At 43.6% G+C, this 21775-nt stretch overlaps 2 protein-coding genes across 3 annotated transcripts; one reads left to right on the forward strand and one right to left on the reverse strand.

Annotated features, from left to right (window-relative positions):
- Positions 1–445: 445 nt before the first annotated feature.
- On the reverse strand, positions 446–4892 carry cutc (cutC copper transporter homolog (E. coli)). 2 transcript variants are annotated; one of them, XR_014613292.1, is made up of 10 exons: positions 4741–4877; positions 4456–4526; positions 3117–3176; positions 2610–2819; positions 2410–2445; positions 2141–2274; positions 1842–1869; positions 1606–1711; positions 1244–1457; positions 446–1029 (listed from the first exon to the last, which is right to left on the reverse strand). XR_014613292.1 is itself a non-coding variant. In XM_084161837.1 (9 exons), the coding sequence occupies exons 2-9, from the start codon at positions 4523–4525 to the stop codon at positions 1346–1348; spliced, it is 756 nt and encodes a 251-aa protein (XP_084017963.1). In that variant the 5' UTR covers position 4526; positions 4741–4892; the 3' UTR covers positions 446–1345. The 2 variants fall into 2 exon arrangements, 1 of the variants encoding a protein (XP_084017963.1); XM_084161837.1 differs by having other exon boundaries at positions 446–1457; positions 4741–4892.
- A 147-nt stretch (positions 4893–5039) lies between these two features.
- Positions 5040–15714, forward strand: cox15 (cytochrome c oxidase assembly homolog 15 (yeast)). The gene is made up of 9 exons (XM_084161851.1): positions 5040–5219; positions 8558–8745; positions 9039–9161; positions 9796–9982; positions 12108–12275; positions 12389–12470; positions 14680–14834; positions 15056–15169; positions 15325–15714. The coding sequence occupies exons 1-9, from the start codon at positions 5145–5147 to the stop codon at positions 15454–15456; spliced, it is 1224 nt and encodes a 407-aa protein (XP_084017977.1). The 5' UTR covers positions 5040–5144; the 3' UTR covers positions 15457–15714.
- Positions 15715–21775: the final 6061 nt, after the last annotated feature.

Consider the following 21775-nt stretch of genomic DNA (forward strand, 5'->3'; position numbering starts at 1 on the left):
GAGGGGTCAAATACTTATTTCCCTCATTAAAATGCAAATCAATTGATAACATTTCTGACATGCGTTTTTCTCGATTTGTTGTTGTTGTTATTCTGTCTCTCACTGTTCAAATAAACCTACCATTAAAATTATAGACTGATCATGTCTTTGTCAGTGGGCAAACGTACAAAATCAGCAGGGGATCAAATACTTTTTCCCCTCACTGTATGTTTCAAGAAAGGAGTGTATATATTTGGCCTGGCGAAGCGGTTTTGAGTTTTTTACTCCACTGGTCTCGGTTAGAAATTACGAGTCCTCACTGTCCGAGACCGAGTCAAGACAGACTACAAATGTATTCGACATTGAGACAAGGCCCGAGACACTCAATGTGGTCTCGAAACCGGACTCAGGAATGAGTGGCAGCATCGGGCACACAGAGATATAATAATCAACGAATTCTCAAACATCGAGCAATATGACATTTAATCAATTACAAATTACATGGCCATCCCCTGGACTAAATAAAAAAAAAAAAACTAAACACTCCCCCTGACTGAAATATAAAAAGCATGACCATCCCCATTTTCCTCCGGGTAACAATTTGTGTAAATGTCGACCGCTCCCTAAGAACATTTAACATGAATTTATAGTAAAAAACATGTATTTTTCCACATTCTCAACAGTGTGCAGGTCTCTATCTTTTCTATCAATAACTCGAATAATAATTGGATTGGATTTATATTGCGCTTTTCCCAATATTCAAAGCACTTTTCATTGTATGGAGGGGAACTCTCCACATAAATCAAGTAATGACATCAAGCTAACCCTCCAGGAAACGTGATTCTGCGATTGCATAATTCAATGCATAATCAACTATTGTGAATACAAAGCTGTATGAAACCTCACACAAATCTTACAATGCCTAAGGGATTTGATGATAGCCCATATACCTTTTATTTAGTCATTGTGTAAACATGACATGAACTCACTATTAGAAATGACTACAAAAACCCATTGATTAGCTTCCAAATTTCACCATATTCCAGGGCTCTCCAACCCTGTTCCTGGAGAGCTACCCTCCTGTAGGTTTTCAATCCAACCCCAGTTGTAATTTACCTGATTCAGCTTATAAATCAGCTAATTATTAGAATCAGGTGAGCTAGCTTAGGGTTGGAGCGAAAACCTACAGGATGGTAGCCCTCCAGGAACAGGGTAGGAGAGCCCTGCCCTATTCCCTATATAGTGCACTATTTTGGGGTCAGGCTCAATAGGAGCAGTAGGACCTGCTACCCAAAGGGGCTGAGGACAGCTGTCCAGCAGCCATACAGGGAGTTCAGGTGTGCATGTGCTTGTCTGCGTGTCGTCGCTACAGGGTGTTCTTGGCTATAGCGTTCAGAGAGCGGACTTTGCTCACGTCTGCCACCTTCAGGCCGTACTCGGGAGCTGTCAGTGAGGCGCCCATGTTCACACAGGAGTTTCTGCAGGGGAGAGAAGACAGAACTAATAAATTAGTACTAATTTAATTTATGTAGCACTTTTAACTACAAGCATTGTCACAATGTGCTTTATGGGTAAACGGGCTGAAAACTCCACACAGCAAGCTGCAGCACAGTGGCAAGGACTCACCTGAACTTCATGGCAGAGTCCTTACTGGAGCGAGCAGAACAATGGAACTCCAGAACCCCAGAACCTTCTAGAATCCTCTGGAGATTCCGCTCTGTGATACCCCCTCCTAGAACAGTCACACACACATATTAGAAAGATAAGAACATTAGGTACATTGTTACTGCAGACTTGTATCCAGTGATGATCGGCTGAAAAGGGGAATTCACTTGACTTAAACAAAACTGTAGGGCACTTACCAGGCATAATGGTTATTCTCCCTTTAGCCTGTTGGATAAAAAGACAGGTTTGGTGAAAAAGCAGAAAAGGACAGATCAGAAAACATGTAAGGGGACAGAGGGGCAAGACAGCTGACATGATAGGTTGGATGAATAAGCTGTGAAATTAGTTTTGAAATCTAGTTCTCCGAAGGTGAATGGGAGGACTCTTCAGACTATTGAGATGCACGCTGTGTGGAGAGGGTTTCGGGTTGTTTTGGGACTGGGCAGGAAGAGTACGTTTTAGGATTGGATCCCTGTCCATTGTTCCAGACTCTCACCTGTTCCACCAGGCGTTTGATGAGAGGCAGTCCCTCCAGAGCTGAACAGTCACAGCCGCTGGTCAGAACACGCTCAAACCCCAAAGACACCAGCGTCTCCAAGGCAACCACGGGGTCGTGCACCATGTCAAAGGCTAAAACACAGCAATCAAAGGTCAGGGTTGTGGTCAATTCTCTTTCATGTGTCAGTCTATGTCTTAACATAAATGTCACCAAGACCAGACCAAACAATCAGTCATGAAACCATAGGAAGCTGTTTTGTGTTTTACCTCTGTGGAAAGTAACAGGTAGAGGACGAGAAACAGCTGGTGGCGAGAGAGAGGGAATGAATTGGATAAAATGAGAATCAGCATCACTGACAGTTTCTGTCGATTTTCAAACGCTTGCTCTAAAATCCCAGGATCCTCAGATGGCAGGGCCAAGATTCTGTGCCCACTTAAATCGCATGAACTCACGCACACACTCCTACCTAGCAATTCCATACAGAGTTCAGCGTCTACTCTCCCATCCTCAGTCAGAGCTCCCAGCACCAGTCCATCTGCCCCATGACTCTTCACCAGCTCAATGTCCTTTCTCATCACCTCCACCTCCCAGTCAGAGTACAGGAAATCCCCCCCGCGGGGACGGATCATGGTATAGACCGGGATACGCACATACTGCTTCACCACTTGCAGCAGACCTGGGCCAAACCAAGTGATGGAGAAATAGGGGGAAGAGAGGTTACAACACAGCATTGATAATTTTCATAACTTTTCAAATGAATTCTGAAGACAATACTACAGCCTTTTCATTACCATGTGCAAACACTACCTTCATACAACATAAAGCACTTTGAGACAGTGAAAAGCGCTACATGAACGCAATATTTTATGCCATCCATTGACAGACACCCATAGACATGAATTGAGATCTGTATGGGTTTACCCATATGCAGGCTGTTGGTTTATGTATGCTAGGTGTGCGGTCTCACTCTCACCTATACTGGGCGTGATTCCTCCCTCTAGTAGACTAGAACACAGCTCCAGCCGACCAGCACCTGTGGGTTATAAACACACACCCTGAGTAGGGTCTACCTGCGGACCACGGTGTGTAGTGACGATCAACTACACACCGCGCCTACCAAGTTACGCCACGCGAGAGTTGGGTTCAATAGGGTCTGGCTCCAGCAGACATGTGTGGTAGCTAGCGTTGTCCACCCTAGCTAGCACATGCAAGTTAGCACAAGCTAGGTAACTAGCACTACCTAGCTAGCGTGTAGTGTCTGCAGTCCGCAGATAGATATTATTGCACACCCGTGGCAAGGATAAGGTTAAACAAAGTTTGCAACAGCCATACAGGGTGTTTCTCAATATGCATACTATCGTGCTCCACACTCTCATGCTCCGAGTGCATTCTCCTAGGATGTTCTCGTGAGTACGTTCTTGTGAGGACGAGAGAGTGGAGAACGTATAAAATATTACATTGAGCATCCACTATCACTCCCCCTACTGTATTAGCTAACGCTGTACATCCCCATTCACTGAACCTTCTTCCAGCCAGGATAATGGCAAGACAAAACAAGATATACACAAAGCAAACGTTGAACTTCAAAATGATCAGCTAGCTAAATGTTATTTGAAAGTGACCTTTGAGCAGGATAGTGTGTTATGAAATAAAGGGAAGCAATGTTCACCATTGCGGAATAAAGGACAGTATATCACTTTGCTTTTGGCTCTATCATTTTTATGGTCTAAAGAAGGGTTACTCAAATAGTATTTGAGAAGGTCCGGTCACACTCTTGCTTCCTACTTTGGCCCTCTTTATGATCACTCTTCTTCCTATGTCTTTCCACTCCAGACCATTCAGTTCCTTGACCCTAATCCTCCCTCTCCATATCATCAGAACTGACACCCATATTGTTCGCATTCCAGCACAGCTGTTGCTTCTCCAACCTTTTCTCCATTTCGTCCACACTACTCGCTGCCATTTCCAACCCGAGCGCGTTGTCAAGCCCTTTCTCACACTCAAACACAGGCCAGCCTTGTCATATTTTTGATGAGGCAAATAACATTTAACAAACTGTTTTCAGCGTCACAAGTCTACTCCTCTTCGGCAAGCGCAGCCCCAACTCTAATCTAATGCACCTAATTAAAATAATTAGCTGGTTGATAAGATGAATCAGGTTAGATACAGCGGGGGTTGGATTGAAAACCTACAGGAGGGTATCTCTCCAGGAACAGTATGGGAGAGTCCTGGTCTAAAGTCAGCGAAAGGTGACTGGATACAGACGGCTTCACTTAGGGGAGGTTAGTTTACACTATAGCAGCGTAGCCTACCTCCCCCCTCGGCGTTGATGGCAGACTCCACACTGTCCACACACACCTCCATCAAAAAGCCCTCTGCCATCCTACACACACACACACACACACACACACACACACACACACACACACACACACACACACACACACACACACACACACACACACACAGGGAGGGTGATAAATAGATTGTTTCCACGAAATGCCAGACTGGTGTACTCAAAATCAATTCACACAGTATATGTCGACAAATACCAGACTTTTAAGCTATTTCAAGTTTCGACTTCCGTGTTTACCTACCCGTCAACCAAAGATTTGTATAACTAGCTCCTTGTTATATGTGTGCGTCAACTCTCCACCGTTTCAGCCTTCACTAGTAGTCAAGATTCAATCTTCATTCGGACATCGGTCATGCTCATCTGTTTTGCCCTATCTGTGATCGATTAGTCGTCCTGGTGAAATATCAATCATAGAAATAGTTGATTGAATATGGGTTTTTATCCACAAGTATCAATACATTTTTGTTTTATTTTACAAATGTTTTAAATAGTACAACTGTAAAATGTTATTTGCGTAGCCTCAATGTGACGTCAGAGGTCAGAGTTGAAATGCATGGCTCTGTTAGGAAACACGGTTGTGTAATTTTTTTTATCGAAGTCCCGTATTCCTACCGCTGTTGAGTGAGAGGACCATTTGAAATAAGGATGCTGCTCCCTTCGTTAAGGACGTTGGTTTCGTGTAGTTGTCGAAATGCTGGGAGAGGATTTCAGCAGAGCAATGTAAGTAGAGGACATGGACTAGCTAGCAAGCTACTAACGTTATCATGGCTGACCAACCTGCATCATGTCGGGAAGTGGGTTTCATTTCTTGCTATTTTCAAGACAACTTGGAACTAAGTGATCTTCAGGTCGGAAAGTCGGAGCTGTAGAAAGATACCCGACTTCAGAGTTGGATGACCGTTCAAAACCATTTTCCCCAGTTGACCTGGTTTTTCAGCTGAGTTCCCAGTTGTCTTGAACGCACTGAAGTCGGAGTGTTCGGAGTTCCCAGTTTTTTTGAACGCGGCATAAATTCCACTCCAAGGTGAAGGAAGCAAAAATGCGGTAACTAAAGAGGGTTATGGAACGCAGACCGTGGGGTATTGAACAAGGACGCCGGTTTGGCGCACATTAAACAGATTTGATCTAACAAAGTGGATATTCGTCATGATTGATGTATTGTGTAACGCCCACAATGTGGTTACTAAAGTCACATTTGGATATGTGGCTGTTTTTCGCTGCATAACATTTAGAAGTTGTTCCTTTTCAGGTTTAGAAGAAGTGACTTCTAAATGCTAACTCACGTTTATATAAACTGGTAGCATAGCTAGCATACAGAAATCGGTGGTGAGAGTCAGTCGTTTTTAACTGCAGTTGATTGGTGACGATGACATTAACATGTATTGGGGTTGACATCCATACAAGCGTTATACTCAGATTTTTACCACAACAGTGTGAAATACACAATTATACCATGGCATTGTTGAATACTTGTTTCTGATTGGCTTAAACGGCATTCTAGAGCGAGCATTAGTGGATTGCGCAGTCAGATGGACGAGAGTAAATATGACCGACCTCCTCGATTTGTCTTATGTAGCAACATTGTCAGCCAATCAGCAGCATTCAGGGATTGAACCAACCAGTTTATAATTCCCTATAACGCACGGTATATCAGCACAGTAGAATTCAATGGCTATAGTTCATTCTTGCATGTTCTATGTTTGAGCTGCCTTTGAAGCATAAGTCGAATTGAAAACATTTTCATTGTTGAATTCTATTTTCATTATAGCAAGCTAGGACTGATGGTTTGGTTAGCTAAACTAGCAGGTTTGTTTGGTTACCAAGGCAACTACTTTAGCTATCTAGTAACTGTGCTAGCTACTTCAGTGAATGTTGAACACATTTCTACCTGCAAATGTGTTAAATTATAGCTGTGGTATAAAAGGGATAATCAACTCGGCGCTCTATGCGTTCTCTGGAAAATGATGCTACTCTGTGGAAGGGGCAATTTCATGAATAGTCATGAGTCTCGACATAGAACCCATCGTGTGATTGGTTGAGCCTTCTTGAGTGTGTGACGTCACACAGATGCTCTACAGAGCCTTCTGTTTAGCTAGCTCGTGCAGCCTGCATGAGCAGTTGGTGGTTACTACTGGTTTCAGAGAGAAATTGTCCGTAATTTTTTAGTAAGGGGTCAGAGAGACGTCACGCAACCAAGAAGGCTAAACTAATCACCCGACGATTACTATGTTGAGATTCAGGAAATTGGCCCCCGCCTTCCTATGAAAGGAAATTTCACTTACCACATCTATAGAAATCATATTAAATTACTAGAGGGGTTATGTCATAAACCGTCAAAGTTCCATAATGGGGTGGAAATGGCAGCCATCTTGGTCAGGCAGAAATCCAAAACCAGTCTAATTGGAATGAATGGCAGTAGAGGCATCCCACCTAGCAAAATGTTGTTGAAAAGACGACTGCCTGACGTCCAATCTACGCTCAGTTTTGGTTGACAGTGAAAGTTGAAAGGACGCCATTTTCAGGTCGTTGTTTCAATGACTTGAAAACTATTTAATTTCAATGTACTTGCAGCCTATATGCATGGACGCTGTATAAAAAATTGGTCTATGAACACAGTATTTCTTTACAACACTCAAGTGCTAATTGTTTTTATTCCACTACTGAAGCAGCATGACTCGAATCGTCATACCTACTCATATTTCAAACATCCAGCATGACAAAATATACTTGTTTTTAATTATTCCATGCCTCACTATTAAGTTAATTATTGCCAATACATATTAACAAAGGGGTTTCCATTTGGATTTAATATTTCCATTTTATGTAACATTTAGTAATCATTATTTACGCAACCAACTAATATTTTTTTTGTACACTTATATTATTTAGCAAAAATATTGTAAAACAAGCTTATATTTTGGGTTAGACATTGCATCCAATTCTTACTCTTTGAATCAATCAACATATTGCAAAACCAATGAACTGACCAATCAACCGACTCTTGCAAAACCAATGAACAAATATGTGTAAAAGCAACACATCTTGGTCCATCTTAGTATGAGAAACAGGGGCCTCCCGAGTGGCGCAGCGGTCTAAGGCACTGCATCGCAGTGTTGAGGCATCACTACAGCCTGGGGTTCGATCCCGGGCTGTGTCACAGCCGGCCGTGATCGGGAGTCCCAAAGGGTGGCGTACAATTACTCCAGCATCGTCCGCGTTAGGGAAGGGTTTGTCCGGGGGGCTTTCCTTTGCTCATCGTGCTCTAGCGACTCCTTGTGGCGGGCCGGGCGCCTGCAAGCTGACTTCAGTTGTCAGTTGAACGGTGTTTCCTCCGACACATTGTCTGGCTTCCGGGTTAAGCGAGTGGGTGTTAAGAAGCAGCGTGGCTTGGGGGGTCATGTTTCGGAGGACGCATGATTCGACCTTGCAGCGATGAGACAAGATCGCAATTGGATATCACGAAATTGGGGAGAAAAAGGGGGTACATTTTTTAAATACAGTATAAATTCAGTATGTATCTTCCGCTATGTCAAAATTGTGCATGGTATGTACACTAAGTGTATTAAACATTAGGAACACCTTCCTAATATTGAGTTGCATCCCTTTTGCCCTCAGAACAGCCTCAATTCGTCGGGTCATGTACCCTACAAGGTGTCAAAAGCCTTCCACAGGCCCATGATGACTCCAATGCTTCCCACAGTTGTCAAGTTGGCTGGATGTCCTTTGGGTGGTGGACCATTCTTGATACATACAGTAAACTGTTGAGCATGAAAAACCCAACAGCATTGCAGTTCTTGACACACTCAAACCGGTCGCCTGGCACCAACTACCATACCCCGTTCAAAGGCACTTAACTTTTGTCTTGCCCATTCACCCTCTGAATGGCACACATACACAAACTTTAACCTGTCTCCTCTCCTTTATCTACACTGTTAGATTTAACAGGTGACATCAATAAGGGATCATAGCTTTCACCTGGTCAGTCTGTCGTGGAAAGAGCAGGTGTTCCTAATGTTTTATAGCTGAAGCTCTAACATCCCTGTCTTCCATAACAACAGCGGACTCCTCATTTGCGGCAATGGCTGGTGAAGAGAAGCCAGCACTCCATCACAGCAGAGGCAGGAGCCAACACAGCTCCAGCGGCAGCTACAGTCCCCAACGCGGCCACCAATCGGATCCTCGGCCGGTGGCTGTTGGGCTGCAGTGGACTGGTGGTCGGGGCAGTGGTGTTGGGAGGTGTCACAAGGTAATGCAACACATCATGGAAGTGAAGCAGTGTGTTATGTACTGTAGTTGTAACCACATTGGATGGATCTTCAGTGTTCAAGGGAATTACAACAGAGTATGTGTCTACTTTGATTTAATGCGAGATGAAAAATGGCTCTTGTTATTGATCCTGCAGGATAAATGCCTTACTTGGAGCTGCAAGACCTAGCTAGTTAGCTGTAATGTGTGTGAAGACGACTCTCACTGCAATCACATCTCCTACGTAATGTATTGTATTGAGAGATACTGTTTGTGTTTGTTCTCCCTATCCAGGCTGACGGAGTCAGGGCTCTCCATGGTAGACTGGCACCTGGTGAGAGAGATGAAGCCTCCTCAGACTCGGGCCGAGTGGGAGGCTGAGTTTGCCAAGTACCGGCAGTTCCCAGAGTTCAAAATGTGAGTATGCCTGGCCTGTCTCTATCTGTCTCGATAGTTTGGCTACCTCAAAGGCTACATCAACAGAACATGTATAATTATGTTTTAAAGGGATACTGGGAGACTCTCCTGTTTTTCTACTTAGACAGAGTTTGATGAACTTGTGGATACCATTTTTTGTCTCCGCGTGCAGTATGAAGGAAGTTAGCAGTAGTTTTGCGAGCCAATGCTAACTAGTGTTAGAGCAATGACTGGAAGTCTACAGGTACGCTAGCATACTTCCTCTAACTTCCTTCATACTGCACGCAGAGACATGAAAATGGTATCCACAAGTTCATCTGACTCTGGGTAAGTAGAAAAATTTAGAATATTGCAGTATACCTTTAAGAACCTGTTTCTGACCTTTCTAAGATACTCGACAGTGGTGTGAAAACGCTCAATTTCTAGATGCCTTAAAAAAAAAAAAGGTCCTCCAAATGTCCTCGTAAGATGCTAAAGGAATGAACAATCTCAAACCATAGCGTTAGTTTTAATTTCACCTGGGAATCACTTTAGAATAGCGAGCCTTTCTGTCAAATAAGCTTGTTGCAAACTTCTTAACTTTTTTGACAACTCATCTCATTGTTGACTCACTGTCCACTCTGTGTTTCTCCAGAATGAACCATGACATGACTCTACCAGAGTTTAAGTTCATCTTCTACATGGAGTGGGGCCACAGGATGTGGGGCAGGCTGGTAGGGCTGGCCTATGTCCTCCCCACCATCTATTTCTGGAAGAAAGGCTACTTTAACAGATCTATGAAGGGACGCGCACTGGGACTCTGTGGATTTGTGTTCTTTCAGGTAAGCGAGAGAGGATGGAATGGGGGGGAGAAACAGAGAGGAAATTATAGTTCAACAAATTTATGAAGGGATGCGCACTGAGACTGTAGATTTTGTCATCTTCCAGGTAAGAGAGGATGGAATGGAGGGAGGGTTGGAGGATGAAGTGAGGGAGAGGGAGAAAGAGAAAGCGAGAGCGAGCACACGATAGTTCAACAGATGGGGACGTATACTGGGATTTGTTTTCTTCCAGGCAAACAAGGATGTGATGGAGGGTGAGAGAGGGAGTTATTTTATGCTGGCCTGTGTTGAACCTGGAATGGCCCGTCTTGCCATCGGGCGAAAGCGGGGAGGGAGGAGCGCCCTTCTCAAATCGAATAGCAATCTGCGCCGCTTGATCATGATGTCAACAAGGCAGCATGGTGCATCGTCCAGAAACGTACATCTCTTTTCCATAAAATAAATGGGTGAATTTAACTAGTTTTCATTGGGGAGGCAGATAAAGCGTGTTTATCAAAAGCAATCACTTTGCACGGGAAAACACAGAATCCTACTAATTACTACACGTGCCTAATTACGCCACTTTGTTTTGAGCCGACTTCGCCATCAGACAGAGCAGGGCAAATGGCTCACACCCGGGAGGCAGCCCGGTTCCACATCGAATGCAATCAACTTTCAGCCGGTGCAAAACACACCTACACGGGCGCCCAGGCGAGATTAATCTAACCCCCTCAGAGTGAGAGGGAAAGGATAGGTCAACAGATCTATGAAGAGAATGGAAGAGTACTGAAGCACTGTGGATTCGCAGACCTGCCAACCTGCAGGCATTTTGCGTACCATGCACACAATTTGAGGTCAAAATACGCTGGTACGAAAAACAACACTAAAATATGCAAAAATAGGCTTCTAGTTGGCACATTGGTTTTTGACTCAACCGTCTGAAGTTGGAGCTATTCAGAGGACTTGGGCGAGGCAATTTCTGTTAGTCAAGCACATAACCACAATTATTTAGTAGTTTGCTCCTTAGCTAAGGCGGCATTACGACAAAGGTAGTTAGCTACAGCGTTTAGTCAACTAAGCGAGAACACTTTCTTGCCAAACATGCTTTGATCTCTGCAACGGTAGCGAGCGCATTGATGAGTAACGTGTGGTGTTGCGATAGTTCAGTGCGCGTCGCCGCGTGAATGGAAACAGACATGGCAGAGAAAGCTGTTCCGCTAAAACCGTCCTTCAGAGAGCTATGTTAGACTGTTGAAGAGTAGTAGGTCTATGTTAGTTAATCGGTTCTTGATATAGCTGTATGTCAACAGTAGGCTGCTAATGATGTGATAATAGTCAGTTCACCAATGTCAACAAGGCATGTTGAATGAATGGTAGCCTATTAGTCAGACCTAACTTGATGGATTTGGTCAGGGATGGAGATAATGACTATATATGAAGGAGATAATGGAGATCTGAAACAAGCTTATATAGGCCTAGTTCAGTTGCTCCGTATTCCAAATAACATACAGTAAGCTAGACTACTACATTATATCCAGTAATTGAATTATTCAGTTTATATTTTCACTAGACTATCCACATAAAGACACCTATTAATTAGAATAATCATTACCCCTAAATGTAACCTAGGAAAATGTGAAAGTGTCATGGAGACCACCTTAATTTCATTTAGGATCAAACACAAGACTTGTTTGCTATAATTTAAGGCTTCAGGTAATGGCAGTTAAAAAAAGGAAAATGCTGACCACCTCCGGACCTCCCCCCTACCCAACCTTAGGCCTACATCAGCACCACCTTGTCCGAAAATCCTAGGGAGAGCCCTGATTGTACATTTAAACATATTTCTAGTTAGCTACTGAAGAGCAGCCAATTACCAAGTACCCATAACAGTCTATAGCCTATCATTCCTACTGAGGCAGTCTTCTGCCAACATCATTATTTGGCTAAAAAAGGTGCATTTGCCTATGATTTGAGCAGTGTGGGCGCGCTGTCGTGGGGAGCAGCCACAATGCTGAAGTGGTTGGCAGGTCTGGATTTGCCTCTTCCAGATGATACAGTACACAAATGTTCTGGGACTGTCTGAGAACCTAAGCTGTACATGGCTTCTAAAATGGTTTCCCCATCACTTTCCATTTCCCTCCTGTAGGGCCTCCTGGGCTGGTACATGGTGAAGAGTGGTCTGGAGGAGAAGCCAGAGTCCTATGATGTCCCCCGAGTCAGTCAGTATCGCCTGTCTGCTCACCTAGGGTCAGCTCTGCTGCTCTACTGTGCTAGTCTATGGACTGGACTCACACTGATGGTTGAGCCGCACAAGGTACTGGAACGCGCGCACACACACACACACACACACACACACACACTTCAAAGCTCAAACTTTGCATCTTTTTAATCACGTTTTTAATCCGTGTCCCCTCCCCCTATTCTTAGTTGGCTAATACTAAACGTCTGAACCAGCTGAGGAGGTTTGCTAAGGGCACTGTAGGATTGGTCTTCCTCACCGCACTCTCAGGTAGTAGTGTGTGTGTCTGTGGTGTGTGTGTGTGTGTGGTGTGTGTCTGTGTGTGGGTGTGTGCCATAGGGGCGGTTGTACAGGTTTGGATGTGGATTGTGTATATACAGTGCCTTTGCAAAGTATTCAGACCCCTTGACTTTTTCCACATTTTGTTAGGTTACAGCCTTATTCTAAAGTCGATTAAATTCGTTTTTTCCCCTCATCAATCTACACACAATATCCCTTAATGACAAAGCAAAAACAGGATTTTAGAAATGTTAGCTAGTTTATTACAAATAAAAAAACTGAAATATTACGTTTACATAAGTTTTCAGACCCTTTACTCAGTACTTTGTTGAAGCACCTTTGGCAGCAATTACAGCCTCGAGTCTTCTTGAGTATGACGCTACAAGCTTGGCACATCTGTATTTGGGGAGTTTCTCCCAATTCTTCTCTGCAGATCCTCTCAAGCTCTGTCAGGTTGGATGGGGAGCGTTGCTGCACAGATATTCGATCAGGTTTAAGTCCGGGCTCTGGCTGGGCCACTCAAGAACATGCAAGGACATGCGAAGCCACTCCTGTGTTGTCTTGGCTGTGTGCTTAGGGTCGTTGTCCTGTTGGAAGGTGAACCTTCGCCCCAGTCTGATGTCCTGAGAGCTCTGGAGCAGGTTTTCATCAAGGATCTCTCTACTTTGCTCCATCTTTGCCTCGATCCTGACTAGTCTCCCAGTCCCTGCCGCTGAAAAACATCCCCACAGCATGATTCTGCCACCACCATGCTTCACCGTAGGGATGGTGCCAGGTTTTCTCCAGACGTGGCACTTGGCATTCAGGCCAAAGAGTTCAATCTTTGTTTCATCAGACCAGAGAATTTTGTTTCTCATGGTCTGAGTCTTTAGGTGCCTTTTTACTGAGGAGTGGCTTCCATCTGGCCACTCTACCATAAAGGCCTGATTGGTGGAGTGCTACAGAGATGGTTTTCCTTCTAGAAGGTTCTTCCATCTCCACAGAGGAACACTAGAGCGCTGTCAGAGTGACAATCGGGTTATTGGTCACCTCCCTGACCAAGGCCCTTCTCCCCCGATTGCTCAGTTTGGCTGGGCGGCCAGCTCTAGGAAGAGTCTTGGTGGTTCCAAACTTTTTCCATTTAAGAATGATGGAGGCCACTGTGTTCTTGGGGACCTTCAGTGCTGCAGAAATGTTTTGGTACCCTTCCCCAGATCTGTGTCTCGACACAATCCTGTCTTGGAGCTCTACGGACAATTCCTTCGACCTCATGGCATGTTTTTTGCTCTGACATGCACTGTCAACTGTGGGACCTTATATACACAGGTGTGCCTTTCCAAATCATGTCCAGTCAATTGAATTGACCGCAGGTGGACTCCAATCAAGTTGTAGAAACATCAAGGATGATCAATGGAAACAGGATGCACCTGAGCTCAATTTCGAGTTTCATAGCAAAGGGTCTGAATACTTATGAAAATAAGGTATTTCTGTTTAAAAAATGTAATACATTTGCAAACATTTCTAAAAACATCATTATGGGGTATTGTGTGTAGATTGCTGAGGATTTTTATTTATTTAATCCATTTTAGATTAAGGCTGTAACGTAACAAAATGTGGAAAAAGTCAAGGGGTCTGAATACTTTCCGAAGGCACTGTAACTTGTAAGGCTGTGACGATACCAGTATCGCCATATTTTTTCCATGGCAAAAATGAAAACACGATTTTGGTCCTTTATGTAAAACATTGTGTGCTAAAGCTTGGAAAATGAATAAATGTGATTCTGGATGACAACATTAAGATGTTGTTTCCAACATTAGGGCTGTTTTCCTAAATAAATATAATCTGTTTTGTTTAGGGAAAATAAATAAATGTGACTCTGGATGACAACCGGGCGGCAGGTAGCCTAGCGTTGGGCCAGTAACCGAAAGGTTGCTGGTTTGAATCCCCGAGCCAACTAGTTAAAAAATCTGTTGCTTTGGATAAGAGTGTCTGCAAAATGACAAAACATTTCAATGTAAACATAATGATGTTTCCAACATTACGGCTGTTTTCCTAAAGACGTTAAATCCGCTTCATGTTTTGTTTCCTTGACACAATACTAATGCGTATCGCCATACTGGTATTGTCCCGTCCCTAGTTTTGTTTCCTTGCCACGATACTGATATCAACCCAGCCCCAATAACCCTAACATGACTGACCATGATGTGTTTGTGTGTTACAGGTGCGTTTGTAGCAGGGCTGGATGCTGGGTTGGTGTATAACTCGTTCCCTATGATGGGAGACAGATGGATCCCTGACGACGTACTGGCTTTTTCTCCAACACTCAAGAACTTCTTTGAGAACCCCACCACTGTTCAGTTTGACCACCGAGTTCTGGTACATAACGCACTCAGCCTCATTTTATTAATCTGATTTCTGTTATTTGTGTAGATTATTGACTTCGCACTTCATACCTTTTACTAAACAAAGCGGCTTACGTATGGGTGGACCCAGTGGCAATCGAACCCACAATCCTGGCGTTGCAAGCGCCGTGCTCTACCACCTGAGGCACAGCTGACCACTAAACAATAACTCTTACTCCCTCCCTCTCCCTCCAGGCGATCTCGTCTCTGACGGCCATCACAGGTCTCTATATGTTCTCCAGGAGGATGATGCTGCCTAGGAGAGCTAAGATTGCCATCTCCTGCCTTACAGCTATGGCCTATGCACAGGTACACACGCGCGTACACACAGTACTTCATACACCAATGCTTTCTTTTACACTGATGCTTTTAAATCCGTGAGGGAAGAGTGCTGATGGGAATCAGTATGTACAATGGGTGTTAATTTCCTCTGTGACTGTTTGTCCCTGTGTTTCCATCCTCAGGTTGCCCTGGGCATCAGTACCCTGCTTCTTTACGTGCCCACTCCCTTGGCAGCGACCCACCAGTCAGGCTCTGTCGCCCTGCTCTCATTGGCCATCTGGGTCCTCGCAGAGCTCAGGAAGGTGGCCAAGTAGATGTCCACTTCGCTATGACTCGACTAGGCCTCGAGAGACAAACCAGCTCATGGAAAGAGATTTAAAAAAAGAATATTCACAAGATGCTCAAGGAAAAAAGAGAAGAGAGGAGAGAAGCATTCTGTAAAACAATGGATTGGGTCTTTTGATACCATGTTGGGGAACTTCTATGTTGCAAAGCTGCAAGCTCATTCCATGTGTTTGAAGTTATCATAACATTAGAATTCAATTATATAAAGGTTGTTTTGATTGATGCAATGGCAAGAATGTTCTAGCTTATTTCACTACATTTTCCCCTGCAGTGGTTGGGCCAGGAGGTAAGTCACCTGTAGTTCAGAAATCTCACTGAAAGACATTACTGTAGCTAACAGACTTCATGCAAGTTGACGACCAATGTCATTTCAATGTCACTAGATAGTGACTATTTATGAACTGAAATTGAGCGAACAGTGTAGAATTTGAGCAACCAGGAAGTCAGATCAGCTTTCCAAGTTTGAAAACAGATGCCGCTCTGGCGGGAGAAATCAATAGGCGAGTGTCACACTAATTCCACTATTAGTGCCAGACATATTATGGAAATATTCTGAAATTATAATGCAAAAATTCTAAAACGAAATCCTATGTTAGAACTTTTTCATGCCTTCAGAAAGTATTCATACCCCTTGACTTAATCCACATTGTTGTTACAGCCTGAATTTCAAGATGGATAAACATTTTTTTTTTAAAGAACTCACCCATCAACAGTGCATTCGGAAAGTATTCAGACCCCTTCACTTTTTCCAAATTTTGTTACGTTACAGCCTTATTCTAAAATTGATTAAATTGTTTTTTTTTGCTCTTCTACACACAATACCCCATAATGACAGCAAAAACAGGTTTAGACATTTTTGCAAATGTATATTTAAAAAACAAACTATCACATTTCGTAAGTATTCAGAGGAAGCTGAATATTGGGAGTTTAACATTCTCTGCAGATCCTCTCAAGCTCTGTCAGGTTGGATGGGGAGCGTCGCTTCACAGCTATTTTGAGGTCTCTCCAGAGATGCTCGGGCTGGGCCACTCAAGGACATTCAGAGACTTGTCCCGAAGCCACTCCTGCGTTGTCTTGGCTGTGTGCTTAGGGTCGTTGTCCTGTTGAAGGTGAACCGTTGCCCCAGTCTGAGGTCCTGAGCACTCTGGAGCAGGTTTTCATCAAGGATCTTTCTGTACTTTGCTCCATTCATCTTGACCAGTCTCCCAGTCCCTGCCGCTGAAAAACATCCCCCACAGCATGATGCTGCCACCACCATGCTTCACCGTAGGGATGGTATTGGCCAGGTGATGAGCGGTGCCTGGTTTCCTCCAGACGTGACACTTGGCATTCAGGCCAAAGAGTTCAATCTTGGTTTTATCAGACCAGAGATTCTTGTTTCTCATGGTCTGAGAGTCCTTTTGGTGCCTTTTGGCAAACTCCAAGTGGGCTGTCATGTGCCTTTTACTGAGGAGTGGCTTCCGTCTGGCCACTCTACCATAAAGGCCTGATTGGTGGAGTGCTGTAGAGATGGTTGTCCTTCTGGAAGGTTCTCCCATCTCCACAGAGGAACTCTGGAGCTCTGTCAGTGACCATTGGGTTCTTGGTCACCTCCCTGACCGAGGCCCTTCTCCCCATATTCCTCAGTTTGACCGGGCGGCCAGCTCTAGGCAGAGTCTTGGTGGTTCCAAACTTCTTCCATTTAAGAATGATGGAGGCCACTGTGTTCTTGGGGACCTTCAGTGCTGTAGAAATGTTTTGGTACCCTCCCCCAGATCTGTGCCTCGACACAATCCTGTCTCGGAGCTCTACGGACAATTCCTTCGACCTCATGGCTTGGTTTTTGCTCTGACATGCACTGTCAACTGTGGGACCTTATATAGACAGGTGTGTGCCTTTCCAAATCATGTCCAATCAATTGAATTTACCATAGGTGGTCTCCAATCAAGTTGTAGAAACATCTCAAGGATGATCAATAGAAACAGGATGCACTTGAGCTCAATTTCGAGTCTCATAGCAAAGGGTCTGAATACTTATGGAAATAAAGTGTTTTTAATTTTTTATACATTTGCAAAAATTTCTAAAAACTTGTTCACTTTGTCAATATGGGGAATTGTGTGTAGATTGATGTTTTATTTATTTCATCAATTTTAGAATAAGGCTATAACGTAAAGTGGAAAAAGTGAAGGGGTCTGAATACTTTCCGAATGCACTTTACACACATTACCCCATAATGACAAAGTGAAAACATGTTTTTAGAATTTTTTGGCAAATTGATTGAAAATTAAATACAGAAATCTAGTTTACATAAGTATTCACACCCCTTTCCTATGACACTCCAAGTTGAGCTCCGGTGCATTGAATTTCCTTTGATCATCCTTGATTGGAGTCTACCTGTGGCTTATTCAATTGTTTGGACATGATTTAGAAACACACCTGTCTATATAAGGTCCCACAGTTGACCGTGCATGTCCAAGGATCTGTCCGTAGAGCTCTGAGACCACCCAAGATTTACGGTCCAACAGGACAATGACCTCAAGCATACAACTAAAGCAACGCTGGAATCGCTTCAGAACAAGAATGTGCAGTCCATGAGTGGCCCAGCCAAAGCCCATACTTGAATTCCATTGAAAATCGGTGGAATGACTTGACGATTGCTGTAAACTACCGCTCCCCATCTAACTTAACAGAGCTTGAGAAAATCTGCGAGGGAGAAAAATCCCCAAATCCAGATGTGCAAAACTGATAGACATACCCAAGATGACTTGCAAAGCTGTAATCGCCGCCAAAAATGCTTCTACAAAGTATTGACTCGGGTGTGAATACTTTTGCTAAAATTTCTAAAAACTTGTTTTCACTTTGTCATTATGGGGTATTGTGTGTAGATGGGTGAGGGGAAAAAATATTTAATCTATTTTGAATTCGGGCTGTAACACAAAATGTGGAAAAGTCAAGGGGTATGAATACTTTCTGAAGGCACTGTACCTTCAATCAAGGTACATAAACTGATCATTTTAAAGGCTTGCATACAATAATTACATAATACTAACGGCTACATAGGAAGTGTGTGTGTGTGTGTGCCTTTTGCTTCTGAAAAGGACAGGACATGAATGCTTTGGACTTATTGAATTTCTCATTCTTTGACTTCTGTCTGTCTCTGCTGATCAATGCACTGCCTCTTGATTTTCTGTATTTTCATACTGAGGTGAATATAAATGCTTGAGGTAACCACAGATCTAGGATCAGTTACCCAATCCCCAATCCTTACCTGAACGATTGAGGCATACTGACATATCTGAGCCTGGAACAGTGGCTGGAGGGCAATCTTTGTACATTAAATAATTTGTTATATATTGGTTTAGGACACGTGTTGAATTGTCATTGACTGTGTGTGATAAATACATCTGGAATCTTGAGTTTGTTTTGTTACTCGAGATGTCTTGTCTTCTTTAAATAAAGGCAATATTTAACCATCTCAGTATTTTCAGAGCTTCATAATTCCACACTTGTAGCTGTTTCATTCTCAGTGGACACAGTTTAGGAATAGGCTGTGGTTACATAGTGAAAGCCAGGCAAACTGCGAATGAAGCAAAATGATCACAAAAAACCCATCACACAAGAAGATGCATAGCAATGTGATTTGTATTGTCTCTGTACAAAATATACACATCTTAAATATGCAATGCAACCAGTTGAGGCTAGCTAAATAACTAGACACGGTCAGTAACAACAGGTTAGTAGGTAACATTGTTTTATGACACAGTACATGCGAGTATAGACAGGTTTCACTGGTGGTCAGGGCAGGAAGTCACCTACGGCACCTGCAAGGGGACAATCGGAGCCAGACCACTCACCCCCGCCCCCACAAAAAAGAGATGTGAATATGTGAAAACATTCAAGTGGATAAAATGGAGATGTAAAGAAATCAGAAGTTACAAATACTGTATTGGTGTTGGAAGAAAGTTCAGGTTATTACAACAAGGGTGTTAACCGATTAATAATACACTCTAGGTGGAAGTTGGCCTTAACCAGAGTTCTAGGATCAGTTATCCTACTAAATCCTAACCTTAATCAGTATGTGACTGTAGGAATATTGGAGTCTGGACCAGTGGGTTAGGGGTAACTTTTATCTACCCCCAGAAGCGGGTAGAATATGGACATTATTGCTTATGCCACTGTTGTTGTTTTATTTGATCCACCTGATGGCATATTATATATATTTGTAGGGTTGAGAGTGAAGTAATTTGATGAAAGACACAGGAAGTAGTTGATGGGTACAGGTAATGTTATCTTACAAAAGATCAGCGTTCTATTCAGAACCACGAGGCAGGCGTTCCACCCCATTTCAAACAGCCTTTTTTTAACACCCAGTAGGAAACGGCATCAAGTTGGCAAAGAATTGGGAAATGGTACTATTCACTCGACAAATCTTCACTCTCTCACACTGTACACACAAAAACACTCATACTCTCTCCTTTCCACTCCAATCTCTCTTTCTCTCGTTCTCCGCTCTCTCACATTTCACAAATGTGTCTATTTATAGCCTGATATAACTGAGGGTGGCTTTAAATACTTCAGTTGGCATGCCTGACTCTTAGGAAACATTACTGGTGTCTTCATACCCACCTACCCACATGCATACACAAACGCGCAAGCACAAACACGCACACAACTGTTTTTACGTAGACATGTAACAAGAGGCTTAATTTGGTTTCTGAAGGAGGTGAAATTGTCCTTGACATGTTGCTGCTCTTTCATGGTCGATCTAAATAGAAATGCTTTCAGTTTCAGCTGTATGATCAGTATAATGAAAAATAGGCATCATATAATGTATTACAGTATTTGATGAGCCAGCCATTTCCATTTGAACTTCAATTCCCATAATTCACTGCATCAGTTAGTCACCTGTAAATACAGAAAGGGGTCTACAGGAGCCTAGATAGTCCAAGCAGCATGTTCATCAATATAGTGCCACAGACTGTTCAGTAGTTCTTGACCACAGGGTTATTGGAAGAGGTACAACAGTCAGCATACACCTACAGCTAAGGTAACAGGTATAAAGGCCAGAGGGTAAGTTAGTGTTAATACGAAGGAGGTCTCATATGGGGTTGAAATCTGAATGGATTCCTACCGGAGACGGGAATGACAAGTACAGCCTCTCTCTCACATGCACGCAAGCACGTACACACACATACACATTCGCACACACACACACGGAGCGAGGCACCTGTGGATGACTCTAGGAACAGCAGACAGACAACAGACAGGCTATAGTATTTATGTAAATATGTATAGGTTATTATTGGAGACATCATCATGCGATATTAAAATCAGTCCCTTATTGAAAACAACTATCTCTGAACCCCGTGTAGCTCAGTTGGTAGAGCATGGTGCTTGCAGCGCCAGGGTTGTGGGTTTGATTCCCACGGGGGGGCAGTATGAAAATGTATGCACTCACTAACTGTAAGTCGCTCTGGATAAGAGCGTCTGCTAAATGACTAAATTATTATGTCTTTTCTGTTTGTGAAGAGTCTCATCCTTCAGATCCACAGTCCCTTCTGTTCCGTTGTGTCCTTTTGTCCACTAAGTGGCGCTAGTTACCTCTGTTTTAATGACAGAGGTGTCAGGAGTCCAGCTGCTCTGGTAGAAGTAACCTTCCACAGATCTAGGATCAGCTGAACCACTCCTGACCCTAACCTTAACCATTAGGTGGGGATATGCAAAACTGACCTTAGATCAGTGAGTAGGGGGACTTAATCCTATGTTGAGTCCAGCCAGCAGGCTAAAGCAGCTTTCTCGGAAACAGGAGTGTTAAATAATAAAATGGTTAATGAAACGGGTGTATTCAATGAGGCAAATCATCACGAACGTTGCAGATAGACGAATAGAGCTGACACGATTGACTCCCTATTACACACGACAGGCAATCAATCTGTTCTACAAAACACATTTCTATCTGAACGTTCTGTAACGTTGCACATTCCTGAACAGATCCTTGGTGTGGTTGTGGGTGTGGATCAGAGTCTATGAGCCAGCCCCTCTCTTCTCTGTGTCTCTGGAAGTGATGAAGGGTTGGATAAGAGGAGGCGCCTCCTATTGGCTTGGAGTGGGTGCGGAGAGAAAGGAGCTAGAAGGAGGGGTCAGGATTTAGGGGGGGCTGAGGGTCAATGTCCAGGGCCCTCTCAGAGCCCCCCCACAACACACAAATGCACGCACACGCACAAACATGCGCACACACACACAAATACACGTGCACACTCTCACACACACCTCCCCTGTCCTCCAGCCCCTTTTCTATATCAGAGGCTC

This window comes from Coregonus lavaretus (genome assembly GCF_964263955.1).
Source record: "Coregonus lavaretus genome assembly, chromosome: 1".
Lineage (NCBI taxonomy): Eukaryota > Metazoa > Chordata > Actinopteri > Salmoniformes > Salmonidae > Coregonus > Coregonus lavaretus.

Excerpts from the sequence above, each read along its gene's own strand:
- cutc (XM_084161837.1), bottom strand. The coding sequence starts at position 4,525 with ATGGCAGAGGGCTTTTTGATGGAGGTGTGTGTGGACAGTGTGGAGTCT. Across the intron at positions 2,446-2,609 it reads ACTCTGTATGGAATTGCTAG|CTGTTTCTCGTCCTCTACCT; the intron begins GTAGGAGTGTGT and ends TCTCGCCACCAG. Across the intron at positions 1,712-1,841 it reads GAGAATAACCATTATGCCTG|GAGGGGGTATCACAGAGCGG; the intron begins GTAAGTGCCCTA and ends TGACTGTTCTAG.
- cox15 (XM_084161851.1), top strand. The coding sequence starts at position 5,145 with ATGCTGCTCCCTTCGTTAAGGACGTTGGTTTCGTGTAGTTGTCGAAAT. Across the intron at positions 9,983-12,107 it reads GTGGATTTGTGTTCTTTCAG|GGCCTCCTGGGCTGGTACAT; the intron begins GTAAGCGAGAGA and ends TCCCTCCTGTAG. Across the intron at positions 15,170-15,324 it reads CAGCTATGGCCTATGCACAG|GTTGCCCTGGGCATCAGTAC; the intron begins GTACACACGCGC and ends TTCCATCCTCAG.